Below are 24,911 nucleotides of genomic sequence, written 5' to 3'. Positions count from 1 at the left end.
TCCCTGCCCTGCTGAATGCTCTCAGTCCTTTCTTCATGCAAGGGGAGTTGCAGGTAGGGGAGCAAGGAGGTGTTTGTTTATGTTGGCTTAAAAATAAATAAATAAATAAATAAATCCCTCTCCTCTAAGCACGCTCGAGATGGAGATCTGGCCAGAGAGCTTAAAGGGAAATCAGGATAGCGAACAGCTCCAAGGTTCATACATGATACATATTATTACTGTGAGACAGAGGGGAAGGACTGACTCAGAGATGCTGAACACCCCGCACCCTTTGAGTAATAAGCAAGCTCAGGAAGAAACAGCTATGAGGCAGCTGTCACAAAGAAAGGATCTCTGGCACTTGTAAGATCAGACAGGAACAGAGAAGCCTCCTATCTCACAATTTAGACATACAAAAAAAAGAGAAAAAGGCCCAAGACAACAGCAATCATAAAGCCATAGAATCATGTAGATGGCAACAACTGGCTTTTGACTGTCACAGGGAACATCAGTACAGGGCAGGAGAGACAAGGTCCTCCATGCTCAGAGGCAGCACAGAGCATGTTTAGACAAACATCCGTCAGGAATCGTCTAACTTGTTATTACAGACTCCTAGAAACAGGAACTCCAGCCCCCTGAATTACCATTCCAGTGCTTTATTACACTGAATCAGGAAAATATTGTTTTGCCCGTAACACTCAATTTAAGCCTTCCTTGATGCAAGTTAAGCTGCCTTCAGTGGACACAGCTAATGATCAATCCCCATCCTCCATCCTTTTCTACTATTTGGATTTTTTAAAACAAGAGAACAAGTTCAGTACTTCCCTCTTACAGCAGGCTCTCTAAGCCTCCTTTTCTTGCTCTTCCCTGGACTCTTTCCAGATTATGTCTTTATCTTTCCTAAAGCGGTGCTCCGCTCACTGTGCTGAGCTCTAAAGAATAACTGCCTTCTGCAGTTATGCAACACACCTGGAAATGCATTCCAGGTTTTCCAGATCACAGCTAAAGGCACCAACATACTTGGTTTGTTATGTGCTATTACCCCAAATCCTACCTTCAATATTACCGCATCAGCAACTGTTCTCCATTTTGTACTGCATATACAGTTACTTGTGTTAATTCAGCTCAGGCTTGGCTAATCTCAAATTGCTAGATTTCAGGCTGTTTCTGCAATGTACTGTGATCTTTGCCTGGAGAAGAGAAGGCTCAGGGGAGACCTTAAAACAGTCTTCCAAAGTTTAAAGGGGGGCTAACAGGAAATCTGGAGAGGGACATGTAGTGACAGGACAAGAGAGAATGGGTTTAAACTGACAGATGTATATTAGATATAAGGAAGAAATTCTTCCCTGTGAGGGTGCTGAGGCCCTGGCACAGGTTACCCAGAGAAGCTGTGGCTGCCCCATCCCTGGCAGTGTTCAAGGCCAGGTCAGACGGGGCTTGGAGCAACCTGCTCTAGTGGAAGGTGTCCTTGCCTTCATGGTGGAAGAGCTTTAAGGTCCCTTCCAACACAAACAATGGTATAGTTCTATGACCTTTTTGACATCTAATCCTATCTCCCAAAGGCTACCTTACCCCTGCACACACATGTATTCAACTGGCTATTTCATTACTGTGATGTTTGATGAATAGTACGGAGTAGCCACAGCAGCGCACATGAAGACCCCGTATCACGCATGAAGAGAAACGCAGGGCCAAATTACTCCAAATACGGTTTTCTAATGATGCTTAGCCCCTTCTTAATTTCACTTTTCTTTTACCTAGTTTATGTAAAGGTCATGCAGGACTAGATCCAAACCCAGCAGCTTTCTCCATCTGCCAGGCCTGCCACCATATCAGAGGGGAAAATTGATCTGGTATGATTGTTTCTTAAAAATTAGCAATATATGTCTGTTGTTGTCTTAATTTCCTTTCGTAAAGGATCTGACCATAAGCATCTGATCTTTTTCAGCATCTTGCCAGGTTTTGTAACCACACTAGTCAGTTAGTTGTATTTCTTGAGTTCTCCAGCCTCTTTTTTGGGAATGAAGGAGAAAAGAAAAAAGATGGAAGATATGTATTCACTCGCTCCATTCACTTACAAGCTGTGAGATTTCATGATCTGCAGAACACACACTGGAGACAACTGATCACTCTACGGGCCCGAGGGAGGCTGAACCCTCTTCCCCCTCTCTCCCCGCGGCCACGGTCAGAGCCTTAAGGCAGAAGAAGGCCACGGTAAGAGAACAGGCAGGAGCGGCGCCCGCCCCTCACCGCGCCTCGGGCCTGGCCCCAGCGCCGGGCGGGCGGGGCGGCTAGCGCTGGCTGTGCGCCGGCTGCCCTCTCCTGGCAGCCCGCCGTCAGAGCGGCACCCTGGCCCGGCACCGGGGCTGCCCCGCTCCTCCTCCACCCTTTTCTCCTCCTCCTTGTGTTCTTGTGCTTTTTGCTTTGTTTTCCTTCAGTTAAGCAGAACATCCTCGCCCGTGCAATGCCAGTGCAGCCCTCACCTGACAGCTTTAAAACCAGTTTGGTTTCAGGTTAGCTGTGCACACAACAACTTTCTCGCCCCATAAAACAGATCTCGTTGCCACAGGATGTTGTGGATGCCAAAGATTTAGGCAGGCTCAAAGACAATCTGAACAAATTAAATAAAGAAAAATATAACAGGTGACTTAAAAAGAAGATAATAATCTGCGGCCAGGAAATCCCAAAGCCACAGGATTGGTTCAAGAGTATGGGGATGGGGAAGTATCATCAAATTTTGGCGCTGTTCCCTCTGCTTTAAGTATGTGCTCTTAGACACTAAGCCAGAACACTGGAAGGCAGAGACCTCCTGTCTGACCAAGAGCAGCTGCTTTCATGCAATCGGTAGGACAGAACACCCATCAACAGGCTGCGTGTGCTCAACACCATTTGGTTTTGGTCCTCTGACCAACCGTTTCACAGACTACTTCAAATACACACGCCATGCTCTCTAGCACTCGTCATCATTTAGAAGGGGAAATCTAAAGATACTGTCCTTCTTGCCAAACCAACTAAGAGGCTTGGGAGTGTTCAAGACCCTTGCAGACATCGGGTAACACTTCAGCAAACAGTACCTCACAGGGGTAGAAGTGGTATCCTGGTCCTCTCCCAAGGATGACTCACATCTCCTCTCTTTAACCCCAAGCAGAGATGAGAAATTGCTTGAATTGGAGGGCTCAGACACGAAAGGAATTTGTATTACATCATCCAGCCCATTTCCTGCCAGTGTCTTACAACCCCAGAGCTTTAGCAGGACTATTCATCAGCAAGGTAATCGCTACTTCCCTTGAGAAGCTGTTTACAGGACTGAAGGAGCTTATTGTCAGGAAGTCTTCCCACGTATCTCAAATTGGATGCACTCCTCAACTTCTTCTCACACAACTTTTCTCCACGTGATTATTTTTTCCTCTCCATATTGAGCAACCATGACCAAGGCATGCAATGGTATGGAGCTTGCTAGAGGTGTTTACGGAGGAGTTCTGCAAGGAAATGATTCCCTGGTTTGTATGCAGAGAGGTTAGAAAGGCAGCAGACACAAGGGAAAAGGTAAATAAATACAGGTCCAGAGCCCTGTATATTTACCCTGTTTGCAAGGCTTGTGTCAACTGCAAGACAGTGTGCTTCCTGTATTATTTAAGGGGTTTGATGGTAGGAAATAAGCTGAACAGAAAGGAAAGGCGAGATCTGGGGGGATGTGGCCAATATAAGCACAGAGACTTGGTTCAGAGTGACATTTCAGAAAGCAGTTTTATAACAAGCTCAGCTATTTCGTGGAGTTACAGCTCCTTCTAATCACAATTCCTAAGTCCTTCCTGCAGTTTCTTAGAGATGCAGTCTGGCTTGAGAAAACAAGGAACCACTTCTTTGTGCTTCAAGTGATCAACCAGATGTCTTGCCAAGACAGCTCTGGATTCAGGGGAGAAGTATTGCTACATTAGTTTCCATGGATCTTATCTTTTGTCTTCCAACTCATCCTGATTGATTGGACTTCAGTCTGTAACCAACTCCTCCTTCAATTTTTTAGCTAAACACTCTGCTCTCTATTTTCCTTCCCAGATATCATGATTTACATTGCTTTTAACTTAACCCTCTCCACTCTCTCAACACTTTTTTTTTCCTTCTGAATGTGCTGAGTTATAAACAGTGTTAGATACAAGCCAATAAAGGGTTTCTCAAACTCCCCGCTCCTGCAGTGTTAAATGCCTTTCCATAACACATATGAACTACCCCGCATCCTTCACAGCGTGGGTGCTAAATGGTAACCCACCACCTTACCCCACTGGTTATCCCACTGCACAACCTCTCCGTGCAACTGCCTCACAGATGCTTTCCATCTCCTAAGTACATTGGACAGGTTTGCCCAGACCCCATTCTCTACCAGGAAGCTCATTACTTTCTATAAGACATTGCAGTTAGGTCAGTAACAGAATATCCCTTTTGTTTCTGTCTAGTATAGAGCGGAAACATTTCACTGCTCGCCTGAAGAGAGGCTGTGGAAGTCAGGAAGCAGTAGATCTAGCCATCTTAATCCTAGTTCACCTCATTTGAAACAGGAAGAAGACGTTTAGAAGTTTTCCTCTCATTAGCTTGCTCCCACCCCAAATCTGGGGGTTGTTTGCCTTCAAGCAGAGAGGCACTCATCAGAAGCACCAGGAATACTGAGTCTGGTCTTCTCCATTTTGTTTGGAGGATCTCAGCGGCTTCCTGATCTTTATCCTGGCTATTCATTCAAGAAGTAAGGTGTTAACGTCAAAGCTTTCCTAGAACCTCTCCGTCCCCCAGTTCAAGCACTTGTATTAAATACATTCTAGACAAACCAAAAGCATAGGCAACAACCAAACCAAAACCCCACAAATAACCCTCCCTTTTAGCTCCTGAAAAACTCAACACTTTGCCACAATCTCACACGTTACCAAAGCAGTTAGCACACATATTACAGGGTTTATGTGCATGGTCAGTTACAAGCAGGAAAACAAATCAAAAACCAAGATGCTTTTCAGGAACAGTAATAACAGATTTAAACTCTTGAGACAGGGAGTCTTTGTTCCAAGACTGACAATACGGCACTGGAAAGAGAGTGTGGCTGGTGCTATCATGGTACAAATAAAAAACAACCAAGTGGCCAATCGATTTTCCTCAAGAAAGTGACTTTTTATTTGTTTTATGACAAGAGCATCTCAGCCTGTTAATACTAAAACAAGAGGGTTTTGTGGATATCCTAAACCATGCTGCTGCTGAAGTTCCCAATATCCCCAAATTCACACTTCATCCACATGATGGAGAAGAGGAATTTAGGTGAAGGAGCCTCAGACCACACAGAGGACAGGACAGAGGTTTGCCCCTTTGAACTCTCTGCTGAGATCCCCACTGCTCACTGCAGAGAGACCACCAGCAGGAGCAGTGCCTCTGTGCAGGCAGCTCCAACAGGAAGCCCGGTGACCTGCTGTCCTGCCTCCCCACGGGAGCTCACACACACCCTTCACATCTCAGGATGAAGGGCTTCCTTGCCCAGCTCCCCATGTCAGGAGGGACTAAGCAAAGAAAACAAACAGGGGAAAAAAAGCAACAGGGGAGGTTTCCTGTTCTCACAGACTGCCACCACCAAAGTTCAGTTTATCCAGACCAGCTTGTAGCCCTTGGGAGAGGAGTGCACACAGACACCATGCCCCGACAGATATTCCAAAGCAGCAAGCGAGTGAAGACCCAGGGGAACAGGCTGACAATTGGAGAGGATTTAACAGCATTTCACCTTAAGCTTGAACTCAAACCAAAGGGATAGTGATAAAGCTGTTCCTACCAGTTGCCATGGGCACCCACACTACCTTGTATTGCAGTCTCATCTACATACAAGAGAACAACAGGTCAAGCCTGGCGAGTGCTCAGATGGAAAACCAGCCACCGAAATTAAGCTGTTGAAGGAAATGTCACTTGTGACGGGTAACAGTGTTTCCACCACATTAGTACCAAGCCAATGGCCCAGTTTGATTTAAGAATTATACTCACGCAAGTACAAGCTTTTAAAAGAGGCTTCAAACCAATATCCTAACCCGTTGTGATAGCTGAGAATCACTTTCCGTAACAGAAGAGGTGTAATAGCTCAAACATCCTGACCGAGTTCTGGTGCGTGCAATTACCTCTCTCTCCTCTTCTCTTCCTTTCAGCAGCAGCTAAACAAGGTGTTCTTGACCATTTTGCTTCCTGTTGGGGCACAAAATTACTCTGTGCAGCTGCCAAATTCTGCCACAGAAGTGACAGTATTCAGCACTCAAATAAATTTCAGATATCATGTCGAATACGTTTGGACATGAAAAGCACTAGAGCTGTATGACATAGGCCTTGGTTTTATATAAAATGAGCTGGCATAGCTAGCATGGAATAGCCTTCTGGAAGTATTTATTCTTGATGAGTCTGTCTGTAGGTAAAAGTTACATCAGTATAGCTGTAACAGTCATCTTCCATGCTGAGAGCAACTCACAGTACCTCAGAGCTGTTTGTCACAGCTTGGGAAATGAAGCAAGGAAGTCTTGGTTCACTGCCTTTTAGGCAGGCGCTCGTGTTACTAAAAATGAAACACCGTTTTGTTGGCAGGCCCAACAGAGGGATAAAGAACTGAACAGTCCCCAGAGAATAAGCTGTCCTCACCAAAAGACTTGGTTCTCTTCTTGCTTAACAATGTTACACTAACGCTTCCCTTATTTTCCCTTTACTGTCCCTGTTATCAGCCTACCTCTGGGGAAAAGGAGGGGCATCCTGCCATTCCTGTATGTGCATTAGACATCCACAGAGCATACCTTGAATTCTGGAGAACAGTCCCAGAGAACTCTCCAACTCCTTACATGGCTGTAACATAGACCCAGTAATACACACTGCAACACAAAACCTTCTCTTTTCAGGCAAGCATACACCATAATGACCTAGCACGTGTTCCCCAGGCCCTCCCACCCCAAGAAGTCCACTAAGCCAGCACTCTGGCAGGGCAGGTGAGGCATGACACAACAACCTAAAGTTCTGGGTTATCATAAGGTAATCACACAATACCAGAATTAAGAGGAACAGTCTCAGCATGAACCCACCTTATTTGTCTCAGTGCTGCTGCCCATGTGTGATGATGACAGAATGCTTAAATATTTGGGAAAGGATACAGAATAAACTTCATGCTGTAGACCTAAGCAGTCCCAAATAGCCAAAGTGAGGACTCAAACCAATCACGTATTTCCACTAGCAGGAAGAAAAAAACCCTACGATAATCTGGAACATCTGGGCATGATTTAACCACTAGAGGGTGTAAAAACAGCATAGTGAAAGGTTTGCAGCCAGCAATTAAACGGCATTTAGAGCTTGAAGGAGTGAATTAAAAGGACATACAAAGAAGTGAAGGAGTAGGATGCTATGTAAGGTGAAAGAGAGGGCAAGTTATAGCCACAGAATTTCTAGCAGGACTACTGTGGCTACACAGCCCTAAAAATAAAGATCTGCTTTGCTATTTCTGCTAAGGAAAACGTTGTGGTAAAAAGCACAAGCATTTTACAATCAAGAACAGCAATGGGAAAGAACAAAACAAAGATTTACACTCAACCAGGTTAAATTCAGATCCTAATCTGAGGAAATCAGACATAATTGCTCCTGCATGTCATAACTACTTTGTTACAAGCTCAAGATCACTGCACGTATTCCCACACCACTTCCTTCCTCCCTCCCCAGAGCAGAAAGGCAGGTGATGGAACAGCCATTGCTGTCTCCCACACCAGCCCGAGTGTGTGGCAACAGAAGACTTCTTTCCCTGTTATCATGTTAAAGGCTCCCTATCAAATTAGCTAAAAGCTTTGAAACCTCATTAGTGAAAACCAGACCTGAATTTAAGCTGCTTCAAGGCCAAAAGCAAGACAAAAGGACAAACACCACAGATCAAGACATTACCAAAAAGGGGGGGGGAAGCCAAAAAGATTTTTTACAAGTATTTGCTAAAATGAAAACACACAAATTAAACTGAAATCTCCCTAAAGCTACCTGTCATCTGAAATACATATGCACACTTGCTAATATACATTACTTCTATGTTCACCCATACACAGCCCTCCAAGGCTGCCCAGGCTGTAATTCTCATTTCACACCCTAGCTGTTGTAGAGCTTCCTGTGTCCATCTCCACTGATCTGGTGACCTGCCAGCAACAGAAGCCCTGGGCTTTCAAATCAGAAGAGTTATTAAGGGACGAGAAGGAGGAAAACTGTGAAGCAGGAAATGCTGGTGGTCACCAAAATGAAACACCTGAAAACACCCGTAAATAGTTAGGTACAGTGAAGGGCAAAATTGGGTGCAGAGGTTGCCACCAGGATGGAAAAGCTGAAAGCAGGTAAGAACTGCTTTAAGGATCTGGGACTGGCTCTGCCTCTCAACCCAGCATATCTTAGCCTGGGTAGAGTAGGAACCCAACTCTCACAACATCTCAGTGTGTAATATTTATTCATGCTAGTTACCAGTTTAATGTATCCCAGTAGACATTCTGAATAATTTCCTCCTATGTAGAAACCCAGACGTGTTACAAGCACCAAAGATTTGAGCTCTTCAATTGCTGAGGCTGCACTATGCTGCACTTCCTTCATAAAAACATCTCCCATTAAGCTGTTGATACATATACTCAGGCCTCATCAAGATACAATGAAAATCACTGCCTTTATATAGCAGTACCTGAGAGTATTGAAGAATTTGATTCTGGTTTTGTTATTTGCTCATTTCTGAAATGTGCTGCATTATTGGTTTTCTGTGCATATTAATTTCCTGTTACACTGGTTCATACTCTGCTTTGCATTAGCACAGCAGAACCCTAAAAAAACCCACTTCATTCTAAGAAGGGAGATTTAATGTGTGGCAGTTGTACCTTACAACCCATTAAATTTCATTTGTTCCAAAGCATCTCCTCCTTCTGACACACAAATTCATCAACTGGGATTTCTCCATCTTGTGCTAGGAGGCAAGAGAATGCTTACAGATGTAACACAATGAACAGTGTGATTTTTACTGCTGTAGGGGAACATCCTGAATAAGAGCAAGGGGCAGGGGCCCTGCAGGACTTGAAAGGAAGGCAAGACAAGTTCACAGATACTAGAAACAATCCAATGGGACGTGTCACTCCCTAACTCCACCAGCAAAGCAGACTCTCACAAAAACTCAGTGCTGGTTTGCTCCCCAGATGCTGGAAATACAGCAGTATGTATAATACAGGGCCAAGTATGCACTGGCACTGAACATGTACATTCACTAACACTGAGGAGATAGAGTGGGAGCTTATGACAGTGATTTTAAGTTATGACATTTTTAAGAATAAAGAATTTCGTGAGCTGTTGGTAATGTAGATCATGTTTAACCCCTTACCAGGCACATTGCCACATACTGGCTGGAGGCCATAAAAAAGGTTCAGCTTACCACATATATCTCTGCAAGCATTCCACAACAGAACAAAAACCATTTCCACTCGATAATAAGACAGCCAGGAAGCTGTTGGACAAAACACCCATAAATGCACAGAGACACACACACACACACACACATTTACTGCAATCAGACTCTTACTTGATTGTCTCTTGCTGGGTATCCATGATAACCTGAAGTCAGAGGCTCGTTCTGCAAGACAAGAAAACAAAGAGTGAATGTAGGGGTTACAAGGAAGAGAAACCAAGGAATTATGTGTCTGTCTTGACTCAGGCAAAAACAAGAACCTGCATGAAATGGGGGAAGGATGAGCTAAGATTAAACCATTCTGCTAACTTCCTATTTTCCATGTAAGCCAATACACCTAAATTAACTTTCAACTGCAGGTGCCAAACTGTGCAGAAAGGAAAAGAATAAAAGAAAAAAGCCATAAAATAAGCATAAGCTAATCCTGCCTTACCCTCTGTAATTTCAGTGATGCATAATATTCGTAATTGTCCAAAGAATTCTTATATGCAAACTTCATTTACCATCATGAACACTGAACAAAACAGAACATAAAATTACAGAAACTACCACCCACCTTGCCCAATCTTGAAGAAACGTTTCCCTAAACACTAGCCATAGCATGTAATTTTCTCCTTTTCAAAACTGTACTAATAGCTTAACACGAACTTAAAAAGCAGTCAGCGTATCTTCAAACACCCCAGTAAGCCCAGGCAATATGTTGCACACTCCCAATAGGCGATCAGTGCTCTAAACTTGCTTATTTCACCCCACCAGGGTCTTCGAGCCAACATGTTTTGTGCTACTGGCAGCCCCATCACACTGTTCTGTGGGGATTTATGAACCTCCAACACTTCTGGAATCTCTCCATGAAATTCCCAGACCTGTCTCTATTTTAGCAGTGCAGTGGGGATTATGGTAACACACTTCACGATACTTCCCGAATGTTTATTTCGGTCTCTTAATTTATTTTCTGTTACTCTCCCTCCAACACTTCCTACTTGAAACAGGGAGAGGGCACTCACACATGCCCTGTGCACGCATCTGTCTCTCTCTGGGTGGAGGATAAACTAAACTAGACCAAGCCTGTATCAATTTCACCCTGGTACCCGTACATTCACAAGCAACTCCTGGCAGAATGCTAGGAGGAGGAAAGGCAGTAGCCACCCTCCACAATCAGCTTTTAAGTCTGCTCCTATCTGTTGTTATGACTTGTGAGGAGGAACTCCAAAGGCAGCCATGCACTTTCCCCAGCAACTCTTGGGGAATCAGGGGTAGAGAAGAAGGCCAAAGGGGAAGACCCTAACAAAACACAGCAAAACAATTTGAATTGTCAAAAACAAAGATATTCTGGGCACGAAGCTGACAGATGTGTGATCACCGTCAGCAAGAGGTTTTGTTGAGATATTTTAAGTTTTGAGCTGGGATATTTGGGTTTAACAGGCCAGCTCCCACCAGAAGGAAGCCTTCTGCCCTGTACAGGGCCTATGGTCGCTGGCACAATTTTACAGTTTATACAGGAACACTTCAAACACAACTTCTGCTAAAAAGCAAGGTGCTAACATTTCAATACAGAGACTAGCAATGCTATTATAAGTTTGTATTCATCCTCCCTCTCTTCCTCTTTACCTCAAACCTGCCCAGGGGATTCTCCATGGAAACTTGTCGGGAAACATCCAGCCTCTCAGGGTCTCACACTAAAGCTACAGTAACACACACAGTATGAGAGCTTCAAGGACAACAAAACTTCTGGCAGCCAATTCTGGGGGATTAACAGTAATTAATTAGGTTGACCACCCCGTGAGTACATTCTTCTCAAACACTACTAGCCAGCAAGCAGGTAAAGCAGAAGTAATACAGAAAGAGAAGGAACGACAGAGAAGCTGGAAGAAGCAAGCGGAAACTGACAGCTACAGCACCATCCAAAGCATTTGGGTTTTAACTATGAATGAAATTAAGAACCAAGCAACATCATGATGAAAAGGCAGGCTAGTACTTCCCTCCCTCAGTGTAACTACATATTGTAAGTTCTGTGATTGTGTCTCTCACAGGCTATAGTCTACCAACTTGTATCCAAGTGCCATAAATGTTCACTTTGTATCAGGAGATACAGTATTCTCCCAAAAGACCATTCCAGGTACTCTGTTAACAGTACTAGTTCACAGCACCTGCAAGGTCACTACCTCAGGCATGCTCATGCGGCAGTCTGTCTCAACACCTTGGAAAACAGAAAGGTTTCCACACAGAAAACAATGAATACATGGAGAATTTGCCCCTAGAGAAAACAAGCTTAAAGTTATCATGAAGAAAGGAAAATAAATCGTTATTTTGAGGATAATGTTCTTCACATCAGGGACTGTTACTATGAGGCTGTAGCAGAAGAGAGACAAAACAGAACCTTGTGGGATTTCCTAAAGTCAAAGAACTTAAATGCCCAGAAACCATGTCTACAAACAGAATGGTTTCACCATAGAAGTAAATAGCAAGAGTAAGAAAAGGAAGAGAAAGACAGTTATAGAGATGTGAGGGCAGTTGACTCTATGGAAGAGAAAGAAACAAAGATGTGGAGGAAAAAAAAAAAAACAACCCACCAAACCCCACAGCTAGCAATTTGCACTTTGTTTTTGCAAGACAAATCCCACAAATCACAGACTAAAAACGTTTGAGGGGTATGGTTGCATAAGAAGGCAAAAGAAGAGGTGAAAGAAGGTTAGATTAGGAAAGCTAGAGTTTGGAGAAAGCAGAGGTTAGAAAGAGGGAAGCAGCTGGAGCACTAAGGTCATAAAAAGGCCAAAGATATCTCTGCTTCTCATATAGCAATGCCACCACCAAGTACTGAACCCTTTACAAAATCCCCGCTGTGCGTATCATTGCTCTAATTGAACTTAACTCTCCAAGAGAAGGCAGGAAGCGCCTAGGGAAACCGTCTCTCGCCAATAATCTCCAGTGCTGCCAATTTTACAGGTCACTAATGGTGAATCCAGGGCCTGCTGCATGATTATTCCATACAGAGTTTGCTTTTGTTGAAAACTAAACAGAGCAAGAAGTAAAAGTGATAAACTCCTGCAACTGGAACAGGACAGTCAAGCAACGTCCAGGCAGAAAACCCCTGTTGGTTAGCGGGTGACCTAAGGCAGCAGAGACTGGGGATACAGCTCAACCTCCTCCTCTGCATCCACACACACAAAACTAATCTTACAAAATGGAAGTAAAAAAAGAGAGAGAGAGGGAATGTTTGACACATAAATACCCTGCCAACAAACATGGAGTGCTCCTGCCTTCAGGCAGCAGCCTGGTGGGAGAAGGATTCCCCAGATAACTCCATCTCTCTTGCAACTCCCTCCTGACAATTACATTTCTCTTTCAATACCAACACGAGACCAGATATTGGTAAAGAAATTGAGTCAGGCAGTGCTAGCCTGCAAAATCAAATCAAACTGACACTGGGATGTTTCATTACTTTGTTTACCACGGAAAAGCATTTCTCAGGTACTTGCAATTTGCTTTAGAGTGGGAAGAAAAAAAAAGCCCTAGAAGCTAATACAGTACATCAGCTTTCTGCAACACATATTGTGATTTTATTCAAACCATGCTGACGATCTTACACATGGGTTTCTACACTTCCATAGGATCTGTGAGCACTGTGGCTGTACCTCAGCAACAGTCTCTGTGCCAGCCAACTGGTTTTAACAGGATGAAAGTCACAACTCAGTCGAATCCATGAAGCCTATAACCCTATCTCTTCCCTTCAAATTTCCCCCCCTTTAATTCCCCAGCCTTGCTAACACAAGTTCTTTTCCATTGACATCTGCAATAGTAATATTTAACACAACTGCAAGCCACGGGTACAAGGCAAACACAGTACAGCCATTTGCAGATGACTGAAGGAGATGCTCCTGCACTAGCAGAACAGCCAGGCTTTGGGGGTCATTGGGTTTTTTGACACCTCTCAACTTGATAGATCTTAAAAGTTGCTGAATTAGATGCATCTGGAAAACGTGAGGAACTGTCAAGAAACCAGCACACCATTAAGAAGTGATCAGTTCTGCAGGTGCTATTAACTTAGGAAAGGCCGCAGAGGACTGCGGTAGAGTGAGTCCTCTGTAGGAAATGTCACAGCTGTAACATAATGGAAGGTCTGGAAGTCCTTCTTAAAAGTAAGTTTTAGCTTAAAGAGGCAGTAATTTTCCTTGACCTAACTTGACCCCAGAACAAATTAATCTTACATCACAGACTCACCACTTTGCCAGACACAACAATTAGAGAGGCCTGATTAGCAACTGTTTCTTGACAGCCAAACTAAACCTAAAGCCCACAGATTAAAACTTTGCTGGTAGGAACTGTTATCTTAGTGAGTTCATCCGTATTTCCCCAGCCAGAGAATCAATTCCTGCCACATCCAAGCTTCAACTTTAAGTGTCGCTTCCTTTCGGTTGCAAAGATAACCTCGGAAACATGACCGAGCAATCTCTTCCCTGGATCTGCACTGTGCCTGCTCTCCGGACAATGCTGGAACAGTGGAGTGAAGTCAATGCAATTATTCTGAGTTTCACAACTGCCTCCTAGGTTCTGAGCAACAGCAGCAAAACCAACACAAAACCAGCTCATTGGCCTCTCTCTGGCTGCCCCCAAGAGTTCCTGGCAGCACAGCAGCCAGGACAGAAGTGGCGAGGGAGACCCCCAGCTTCAGAAACCCCCACACTACACAGAGCAACGACGCAAAAGCAACAAGAAAACATTTGTTCCTCCTGAGAGCGAAATGGGATTTTGAAGTGGTGAGATAGCACAAGCTACACATTTACCAGACACTTGTGCTACACAGAGAGAAGTCACTTTTCTAGAACGCAGAGAATAAGATGTTAGAAACCAAAACAACAACAAAAAAAGAAAGCTGAACACTGGCAACTAAACTATTAATCTGAAAGTGACAGCTGAGAAAAAGTAAAGCTTGTGAGCCAGACAAAAATCCCAGCACTGTTCACCGCAGCCCAGGCATTTCACCATCTTTGCTGCTTTACTCCTTGCAGAGCAGGAAGACAGAAAGCCTGTGCTGGGCAAGGGGGGGCTTGAAAAAGGCTTTTTAGTGTTTTAACTGTGGCAGAGCACAAGCAAAACTGTAAATGCCTTGACCTTGTTATCAGTTACCAAGAAAACAGGTAATTCTTCATTGGACCCTTACATGCACAAATTACTGCATATAAGCAAAAAGGAAATATAGAATCATAGAAATATCTGTTCCTTTGTCTAAGTGTGTGATGCATTCAATCTGGCTTCTCAACTGCGTGTGCCATCTCCCTACCCCAAATTGTCTGTGGATAAAATTAATGGGAAAAGCAGCGTGTAAGGGTGAATTACCGATTATTAATGAAAAACTGAACTAAAGTAGTTTTTAAATGGATGTTAATGTCACCCTTCTCCCTTGATACTTACCCTAATTTGATATATAGCTCTTGCTAATCACTCTGCAGTTCCAATAACTGCATCTATAGTGTGGGACAAATCCCTTCAGCCGTCTTCGTTTTCAATTAAACTTGCTTCTCAGCTTTTGGCCAGTTTCCAGATGCACAAACGTCATCTAGCAAAGGACTTCCATTTATTTGCTTCCTTTGTCAGTGTCCTGAAATCAACAACCTCTGCCGTTTTGTGGATGCAAGTAAATGGAATTATATTTTACTTATTACCCGTCCTTTCGGGGGGTTTTTAAGTTGTGTTTGGGGACTAAAGGCCTCAAATTTTGACGAAAGGCGGCACACCAAGTGTGCTGCATGCCACTGCCCTTCATGGCTGGGAAGACTCATGCTGGCTAGCACTGCCCTGGCTTCCCATACACACCCAAATCACTAAGGACACTTCCTGAGGGAGGGAAAACCGGAGGTGCTGCTGCTAACACGGTGCTCTAACCACACGGGGCCTGATGCTGGCAGCTGCCCCCCGGAGAGCAGAAGAGCACCCACGGGCTCCCTGCTTCAGGGCCTGGCGGAGGCTGGGATGCAGGCCCATCCGGCCCCTCTTCCTTCCTGGAATTCTGGCCCAGTTGCTGCAGTAATGGCAGCCTCCGGCCTGCCCTCCCCTCCCCAGGTTTCTCCTTCTAAAAAAACCCTTGTTTTCAGCTCCTGCCAGTCTGATGTTGGACAGATAGGACAGGAGACCTCCAGGCCGTGACCCCGCTGCCTTGCACGGCCCCCTAATGGGGTTCCCCACCTCCAGCCCCACAGCACAAGGGGGTCCTCACAGCAGCCTCAAGGCTTTGCAAGCCCACAGCTCTCCAGAGCTCCACCCCGTAGTATCCTGCAGCCCCAGGCAGCCCATCACCTGCCTTTGAGCCTGCAGGCTCCTCTCCACCATCACTGAAGAGCAGGGGCCCAGCCAAGAGGGAGGCCAGGCCTGCCAGAGGCCTCCCCGGGCGGGAAGCCCAGTGACACAGTAAAGACAAGAAAGGAGGGTGATGTCAGATTAATAAAAATAGCCGCCTGCCCCGACCACAGCTTGAATAGTTTGGGAGCAATTAGCTAAGCAAGCCCACGAGGTGGCCAGCACGAGGGAACAGGACAAGTCAGTGGGAGGCTGCATCCCTGTCAAAGAGGGAGCACCCTGGTGGGGCTGCCCAAACGTGTCTGTGCAATTTTCCATGATTGAAATACATCTTAACTCCAACCTTACAGCAACTTCTGTTCTGCAAAACCCTGTATATACTACAGGAATAATAACTGGTTGGTATAGCAGTAGCTGCAGAATGGAATACACACAAATACACATCTGACCAAACCATGCAGATTGAAACTTTCGGGTCTGCAATAAGTTTACTCAGGGTTTAAGCAGACAGCGTCCATATGAAGCTATAATTCAGATATCTCATTTTGCAGAAAGGAAGGGGACTTTCATACACAGAAATCACTTCCACAGCCAAAACAGAAGAGCTAAAATTGAAGTATTTTACAGAGATTTGGTATAAGAAGAAGTAACGGAAGTAGCTTTCTGGAGGTCAGAAGCAGCTTTCTACCAACAGGCTTTTTTTTGTTTTCCAGATAAGCCAAAGGGTGTTTTCAACTTCTCAAAGATGTAAGATTTCACTAATTTGTGTAATTTAAATGTACAAAACAAAAACATACAGTTTTATTTTGGACTACATACGGCAGCGTCCTCATACTGCTCTGGGCATACAGGAAATACAGCCTGCTTTTCGTGGTCCATGACCTAGGCTGGCAATAATAGATCCAGTGTGAGTTAAAGCCGCTGGGAATACTGTGCACAGTGTGACATCTGTGATCGAGCAAATGCAAGGACACTCTGCATGCACAGAAGCCAACAGCACAGAATATTGATTTCCCTCCTCTTTTACCAGGCAGAAGCATTTTAAATGGCAGCTCATCTTCACTTCCACCCTTCCTCAACAGGACAGGGTTCGTAACAAGGCTTTAAAATCCAGCACCGGGGGCACCTCTGGATGCCGTAATTGTTATATGGGGCTGAAGAAGCATTTCACATGTAACTTATGCTAAGCCACTCATTATAAAGCAACATGCTCATAGCATAAAAAGCCAGCTTGCTCAAACAGGACAACTGCAAGCTTTCACACAGTGGAGTACAGAGTTCTGCCTTAGTGGATGGCTTCATTGCTCCTGCTGTCTTGAAAACCAGACTGGAGAACATGGAAGAGAATAAGGTGAGGGAGATGACAGACCACAGATCCAGAAGCAGAGTCAGTTTATCAGAAGCTTTGTGGCTGATTTTAAAGACATTCAGAGGCTGTTGCTCTCAGGCGAAAAGGAAAGAAGAGTACCCCTAATTTTGAGAAGGAAATTATAGTTGTTCTATTACCTGCAGAAGAAAAAGCTGAAACCAGTTTGTTAGGTGGGTGTGAAGAGGCTGTGATAGAAAATTAAACCTGCCTTGTTTTTAGGGAAACGGGCACAAAAAAGAGGTACAACAGTACACAATTCAGACAAAAATCTTGCTGTATACCAAGTGCTGCAGGCAAGTAGGTGCGAGAGACATTTTCTGTGCCCTGGACACGCTGGCCTGATTGCATAAGCTGCCCTAGATAGTTACAGAAATTATTTTCCCAGGTTCGCATTGCAAACCAGCTTTCCTTTCCCCAGAGACATAATTTCTTCGAGCAGTCTAGCCAAATGCAGTTCCATCTCCAGGGCACTGTAAGTGCTCAAAGCCAGCCTGAGAAAGGATTGAAGCGAAGCGGGTAGGCTGATGGGACAGAGCCATAATGGCAAAGGGTTAAAAAGCCCGGAGGAAGGAGAGAGCACAGGGCTTGGGGCACAGGGTGAAGAAAAGGCAGGCTTCAGGAGTGCCTCGGCAGCCAAGGCTGTTTCTGATTAAGCCAGCAGGATTGTGGAGCTGCACAGGAAGCGCCGGGGGGGCTAAGGGTCTCACTGCCGCCATCCCAAACACACTAGAAATCTTTGTGTTCCAGCAGCACCATCTGGAAACAGTTAGAGAGAAACAACTCCCAGGCCTCCCCTCCCAAAATAATGAAAAAAGAATAAATCCACTCTTAAGACCATTAAGCCTGGCCTCTCCATCCCCCTCCTGGAAAGCTCCTCTCCCTGCAAGAGTGGGGAACAAAAGGGTGTCTATAAAAGGGAAAGAAACCCCCTTGAGTGCTGCGAGGGCGACCTGCACAGAGTGGCAGCTCTCTCAGCTCACAAGGGGCATCCCAACGTGGCATCACAAGGGACAGAGAAGGACTGAACCCTCTGTCTCTTGGGCACACTGCTTCAGAAGCAGCCCTCATGATAGAGCATTCAGTGCACTAACTCCGCATGGTAAGAACAACGAGGGGAAAACATGGATGGCAAGTCATTCTGAAGTTAGAACAGCCCCAAATGGGAGCTGTGCATGCTGGGGGCTCACCCTGAATTTTGCCCTCTTGAAAGCTCTCATTTGTGTGCTATGTATGAACACATGGATGCAAGAGAATCCACTCCAGCAGAGATGAATATTCCAGTCACAGGCAAGAGACTTAATTCCATTCTTAAGATGACGGAAAGACCATGATGTGAAGCACATCGGCATGGTGATGCTCCCCTACTGCCTCAAAGGTACCAAGAGTCAGAAGGGCAACAGAGTCCGATACAGGCATTTCCAACCACCGAAGGGCTCTTTTCAGTAAGGCCTGGGACAGCCCGTTAGTGCCTCAGCACATGTCCTGGAGACAAAGAGGGTGTCTGTTTCCAAAATGCTACTCACTAGTGTTTTAAAAGGGAAAAGGAAAGGTCATGACTGTTGAGTTTTACCGGAGTAAATCCCTGTGTAACAGTTTTTAAGAGAGGTACTCCCGTTGCAAGGGTTGTTATCTCCACAAGGAAGTAAAGCCTGCAGGGTTTTTACCCTTCCCTCCTTGCCTTTACCTTTATTCACCTCTCCCACACACATCAGTATTTTTCAGGGGTTTTCTTCTAATTACACATCCAAGCACTACACACTTGCCTATAAAGATGTAAAAACATATCAAAACAAAATCAAAGCTAACCTTTCAACATCCCAATTAAGCAATTACACGTGGAAAATAACACAAGTGATTCCTGCTAGAACACAATGCCATTCCACTACAGAAAGCACACCTTTGCTCTTCTTCTTACACCCACCCTGTAACTGAGTGCCACCTCTTTATGGGCCACAGACAGTCTGGATGGGATGTGACCACGTGCTAAGGCAATTCATAAAGATAAGTCTTAAAATAACAGGCTTTCTCAGCCATTAACCAAGGACTCTTTGGAATCCACTTCTGTTACACAAACCTCCTTGCTGTTCCTGCAAAGCTAACTATTGCTAAACATGACTGTCCCGAGATGCCAGTGTGGTAGCTGTGGTCACACTTCTCTACTAAGTATATGGAAAGAAAGAAATCCTACCTAAGCTATCAGAAACACTCACCCTACACAAGCTGCTCAATATGGCACGTTATAGCCGATGTCCCAACCTAGCCAAATAACTTATGCTGGAGGTATATGAAGCATCCCAGTGCAGCCCATGGTCACAGCCAGAAAGGGGTTAAAAGAAGGAGGAAAGGAGCACTAATCAAAGAATCTCCTTCCCTCCCAAAGGAGGAACACCTCCTGTGTGGAACAGTTTTGAGAGAAGTTTCAGTATGTGCTTTGTTTTGGAATTGTAAGAGAAAGGAAGAAAGACCTGCCCTTCATTTGGAAGGCTGCATCCAAAAACTCAGGGGAGCTAGGAAGATTCAAAACAAACCACCCAACCCCGCTATGGGGTCAAAACTAGGCATTTACAGTAAGTTACTGTTTCAATTTCATTGCACGGAGAAGCAAGCCAAAGCCACTCCAAAGGTGTTTCTAAGAAAGACCGTGTTACTGTGGAGAGCAAAATTATCCAGCGAGATATCTCTGGTCTGAACTCCAGTTTGGCCCATACGGGAGCGCTAGCCCTGCTTATAAGGGGAAAGTGGTTTTCTGCTGCCTGTGTTCTACTCTTACGGGCCAAGAACTTTATATATTAATGGAAAAATAAGTGAGACACTGCCAGCAGTCTCAGACATTGGATACTCTTATACTACTGTACATTCTGTGTTTAAATATGGCCATCAACCACAAAAATAAGCCTGCAATTAAAAAGTAAAAGATCGTGCCTATGAAAGGTCAAGACACATGCCAGGGATCTTCTGTGGTGCCTGCAGCATTAAAGCAGCAGGCTGCTGCACATCAGGCACATAGGAGGCTGTGAGACATGAGTTTGCCAAGCAGGCAGGAGACACAGTTCTCTCCTGCAGCATCCCACAAGCCTGTGATACCTTTCTCTCTTTTTACCAGCTTTAGGTTTAGTTATATCCCAGAAGTCCTAAAAAACACCAGATGACCTCCTGACAGAGCCTCAGTTCCACCCTATTGTCTTTAGGGATAGTCTGAAGCCTCTGGAAGAAAAAGACACACACACACACAAATTCACCCCCAGGGTATCTCAAAACCCCTGGATTGCACATTCCTGCCAGCACCACACAAAAGCAAAGTCCCCTCCTTCCCTGCCGGCAAGACAATGTAATAATCAAGGCACAATACCAGTGGTGGAACTGACCAAAACTAGTTCCCTGCAGATTTGTGTCCTCTGCCCCACCCTGCCCCCCCCTCCCCTCCCCCAGCTGGCTTCCCGTCCCAGCCTCCCGCAGCTATAACCACAGACCCCCTCACCACGTCCCCTGCCATGGTCCCACGGGGCAGAATGGAGCACACACCCCAGCACAGCCAGACAGTCCATCCTGCTGCTCCATATGGAGTAATACACAAGCTCTGACCGCCCTGCCCTCTGTGGGCACTTCTCTGCATCTCTTGCCCATCATCACCCCATCACCCTTTTCCACAAAGCTTTCCAGAAGGCAATAACATTAAAATTCTAACAATTTTTAAAAGCTTTTGAAATTACCACTCGGTTTGGAAGCATGCACGTGTGGGAAGGGATTGTCACAGCACATTCACCTAAAGCTTTTTCCTTCACAAATCTAAAAACCTCTGCATGCAATCCCTGGAGACTTCTTCGCATCAAGAAGTTCCATTTCCCTCCCTCAGCCTACAGATGAAATGCAGAACAGAGATCTAAAAACACTCGGCTCCTGAAATTACAGCATCGTGTATCTTCTTATGTGGCACATTCAGACGAAGGAAACAAAAAAGGGAGCCACCCTCCCACTGAACATGAAAACATCTTAAATTAGGTACAGAGAAACTGGCAGTATAGCAAACTCCTGAACTGGAGCAGACCAAAGGCACTGTGGCAAAGAGCATATGAGAGAGAGCCAGTCAAAGCATCAAACCATGCCAAGGCACCACTTGCCTTTTTTGTTTCATTTCTCAAGGTTTCTTTGTAAATACAGCCAACATTCTTATTCAAAGGTCTAGACATTTGCAGCCCTATAAATTCAGTTCTACTTGCTCCCTCCTTCTGCAAAAAACTGCTGGGCCCAGGTATAAAGAGATTAAAACTGAACATCCTTGGGCTACAGAGTGATACAAACCTTCTAAGAGCATGGGTTTTGCAGTCAGGTTAAGCCAACCTCAAAAATCCCACTACCAACAAAGGGAATTGCCCTGTTTTCTTCCCCTCTTGCTCCCAAGTGTGCATCCCTTACTCACGTCCTGCATGCACTGTAGGGATCACAGAAGAACACTACAAGTCAGATCAGCTTGCTCATCCTCCTGGAAACTAATCCATCAAAAAGGAGAAGGATTAGCTTCATGAACAAAGGTGGGCACTACAGGCCACGTAATCCCAAACACCTGTACGCTGGAGGGTGCAGGACCACATGGTCGGTATCAGGGAGAAGGCAGGGCTCCTCTTTCAACAAAGGCATAGTTTTAGGACAGCTTAAACCAGTGGTGAAACTGCAACAACATGAGCTTTGCTGCCAAGCTTCCTTCTAGTCCTTGACATCTGTGCCTTTCAGAGCCTTCTACACAGGCATCTTTAACACTGCTTTAAAATTCAGCTTTTACTCCCTCAGAGAACAGATCATAACATCCCCAATCCTGTATAACCTAACCAGATATGGGTGGTGTTTGCTCATACTTTTCTCCTTTTTTCATCCCTCAGAGCAGGGAGCAATTCAAGACTGCTGCTGCTCTATGAATGACTGTAGCTGCTTAAGTGAGCTTTCATGATCGAAGGGATGCTTTATAGTTAGTAGCTGTAAGTATCCAAAACCAAGATGCCATACTTCACCTGTTAATTATTTACAGAGTTGTGAGAATGCACAAGGGAAAAGGTATTTTTATCAATGAAATCTACCCACACTTGGTAGCTAATTTTCAGATCAGTAACTGGGGAGCGCCTACAAACACAGACGTTAATACGTTTTTCCCACAATTTCCAGAAAAAAAGCACTGCTCTTCACTACATGCTCATACACCACCATCACAAAGAGACGTCAAGGATTTGACAAGACCAGCTGCACAACTACTGGCTGACGCTTGCTCTGCAGAGGATGCTCGTGGTAAGATGAAGCATGTAGAAGACTTCACTATTAAGATGTGCAAAGTACGCATGTTCTGTCATCAGAGCTATCTGTATTTCAGAAATGTTCCTGGTTCTCATCTTGATGCTGCTCATGCAAGAGCTTTTCCTAAAGAGGACAGGAAAAACAAACATTTCATTTATATTAGTGACACTGCTTAATGCATTACAAGCACCCAAACTATGACCACAAGGAGATAACACTGTGTGTATATAAAATACACATCTGTGCACATATATTAAACACTATCTATATATGAGCCTGACCAAAACTGAAATATAATAGACCAAAAATCAAGTCTTAAGGCACCAACACTACCACCTGCAGTGTATAAATGTCTGTTAAAATGAAGCCTGTAATCATCCCATGTGAAAAACTGAACATCCCAAATCCTATCCAGTATGAAGACAGCATTGCATCAGTCAGAGTTGGTAGAGAGATAGCACTGGTGCCTGGAGGATTACTTGCAGCTTCAAAGGAGCAGCAGAACGGAAACAAAAACTAAAAGATATTGGAATTTCACACAGATGCAGCTGCTGCATGGGAAAGCTGTTATCAGCTGCACAAAAAGGCACCGTACAGATTCAGGACAGGAGGGTTGAACACATGCAAATCACGGATTGAATGAGATAGCTTCTCTCCCCCACTGCTCTTCAATCAGATCAGGAGGATGAGGGAAAGAGCTGGAAATCTGCTACTTTCTGGAAGCAGTCAGAAACCTCCTGGGGGGAAGAAAAGAAGAGGGAGGGAAGAAGAACAAGTTTTCCCTTTCTCCTGCTGCCATTACTAAAGCCAAAACAGGTATAAATGAGAAGCTCAAAAACTTGAGATCTCTACTCTACAAAGATACTTTGAAATCACAGAGCCCCAGACTCTGGCAATGCCAGTTCTATCTCTCCCCTGCATCCCAGAAGCCATGTATTACAATAAGCCTTAGCTTCTCCACTGACTACACGTAGAGCTTGCCATTCATGAGTCCCAGTCCACCAGCTTTTGTATTTATTTCTGGAGGGGCTGAATGCTTTTACCCACTGGAAAAATCACATTTGCAAGCCCTGTGTGCTAATAGGAAAGCCTCACAGACTGCCTCTCAGTTGCTGCATGAACACCACTGCAGGCTTCACACCTTTGCAACTTGTTGTCTCTTACTCATACAACTTTAAAAGCAATAAGAGCAAGCTTGTTTCAGACATCTCCATCTTCTCTGTTGACAGGGAATACTACACCTCTCTCCATTCCAGCTTGATGAAGGACAAAACAGGCATCTTGACCTTGTTCCCTTCCTTCTAGCCTTTTTGATGCAATAACCAGTCAATGCTCGTGGACATATGCAATGATCTAGGCTTTCCTAGGGTTTATTTTGCTTCTCTCTCCATTGAATCACTTCAAGTCTCCTCTGCTGCTTGCTGCAGAGAAGCCACAGCAAGCAGCACTGCAGCCACCATTTCAGAGGTAACAGCATACTTAACAGCATACTGCTTCAGGTATGAGTCAAAGGAAGGGAAAAAAGGACAGCACATCCTTCCTCTCGGTTGTCCATCACAGCCACACACAGCAAACTGAGGACAGGAAGATAAGCGGTGACTCTGAAAGACTTTGTCTTTGGCTGAGGGGATAACCTTCAGCAGGAAAAGCTTTGCACTGGCCAGCAGAGGTGCACCCCTCCAGCATCCAGCATTTGCACTGGTGTGAAAGGACTGGGTTTCTCTCTGGAAGGGAACTTCGTTTTTTTCCAGTCTCTGCAAGGCTCCATGGACCCCTTAGCACTTTATCAAACACTAAAATCCCAGAGGGCTGTAACAGCACAGGATTTAAATGAAAAAACGGGGGGGAAAAAAGGCAGCCAGCCCCTGCCACTTTGTACTCAATCACTTACATACCACCTACAGAAATCAGGTTTTGAGGGAAATCACTGGTCACGATTCTGATTATTACCCCTATTTGCTCCTCAGATACACCAGGTTTTAAGTATCAACATACTATCAAACAAAAACTCAACCCATTATCAAGGCCGATTTATTCATCAAAAATCACCAGAAGGAGATTCTGCACAAAGAGGACGACACAAAGGAAGAGCTGATTTACATGATCCAATTAGAGGTGAAAAAACACTCACTCCTCTGTGTAGCCAGGAGGACCTGAAACTCCATCCGATCCTGTCAACCGGGACTAGAGAGCACTCTGGTCAAAGGGAGTTTCCCCAGGGACCAGCCACCTGCTGTAATTGCTTAAAAGAGAAAATAGAGAGGAACAAAGCAGAGGATCAACACAATGAAGGTGGTACCAAGCGCACACCCAGAAGTTCTTGCACGGAGAAGTGATCATCTCCTCCAAAAGTATAACATGTGTCTTACAGCTTTTATGTACTGTGATAATGTGAACAGTAGAAATCTTTTAAACACTTACGAAAATTAGCAAGACTAAAATCACAGGCAAATAGGGAATGATTTCCATTAGACCAATAAAGGAAACATTTCCTCTCAGAAAACATGAAACATGATTGCTTTTTAGCACAACAACCCC

The 24,911-nt window shown here is 44.8% G+C and overlaps 1 protein-coding gene across 22 annotated transcripts in view; it reads right to left on the bottom strand.

Moving 5' to 3' along the window:
- RBFOX2 (RNA binding fox-1 homolog 2) overlaps window positions 1–24,911 on the bottom strand; it is a 172,212-nt gene that overhangs the window by 125,736 nt on the left and 21,565 nt on the right. For all 22 annotated transcript variants that reach the window (XR_009728252.1, XR_009728255.1, XR_009728256.1 and 19 more), the window contains exon 2: window positions 9,548–9,598. Coding sequence is in view for 13 of the 22 variants with exons in the window: in XM_061371766.1 (XP_061227750.1) it covers window positions 9,548–9,598 (51 nt within the window). In the remaining 9 variants the exon portion in view is untranslated. The remainder of the gene's footprint in view (window positions 1–9,547; window positions 9,599–24,911) is intronic.

Source organism: Neopsephotus bourkii, unplaced genomic scaffold (genome assembly GCF_033783945.1).
Source record: "Neopsephotus bourkii isolate Nb327-2 ecotype Australia unplaced genomic scaffold, CSIRO-AGI_Nbou_v1 NB_1589, whole genome shotgun sequence".
Classification (NCBI taxonomy): Eukaryota; Metazoa; Chordata; class Aves; order Psittaciformes; family Psittacidae; genus Neopsephotus; species Neopsephotus bourkii.
This window is presented reverse-complemented; position numbering and strand designations above follow the sequence as displayed.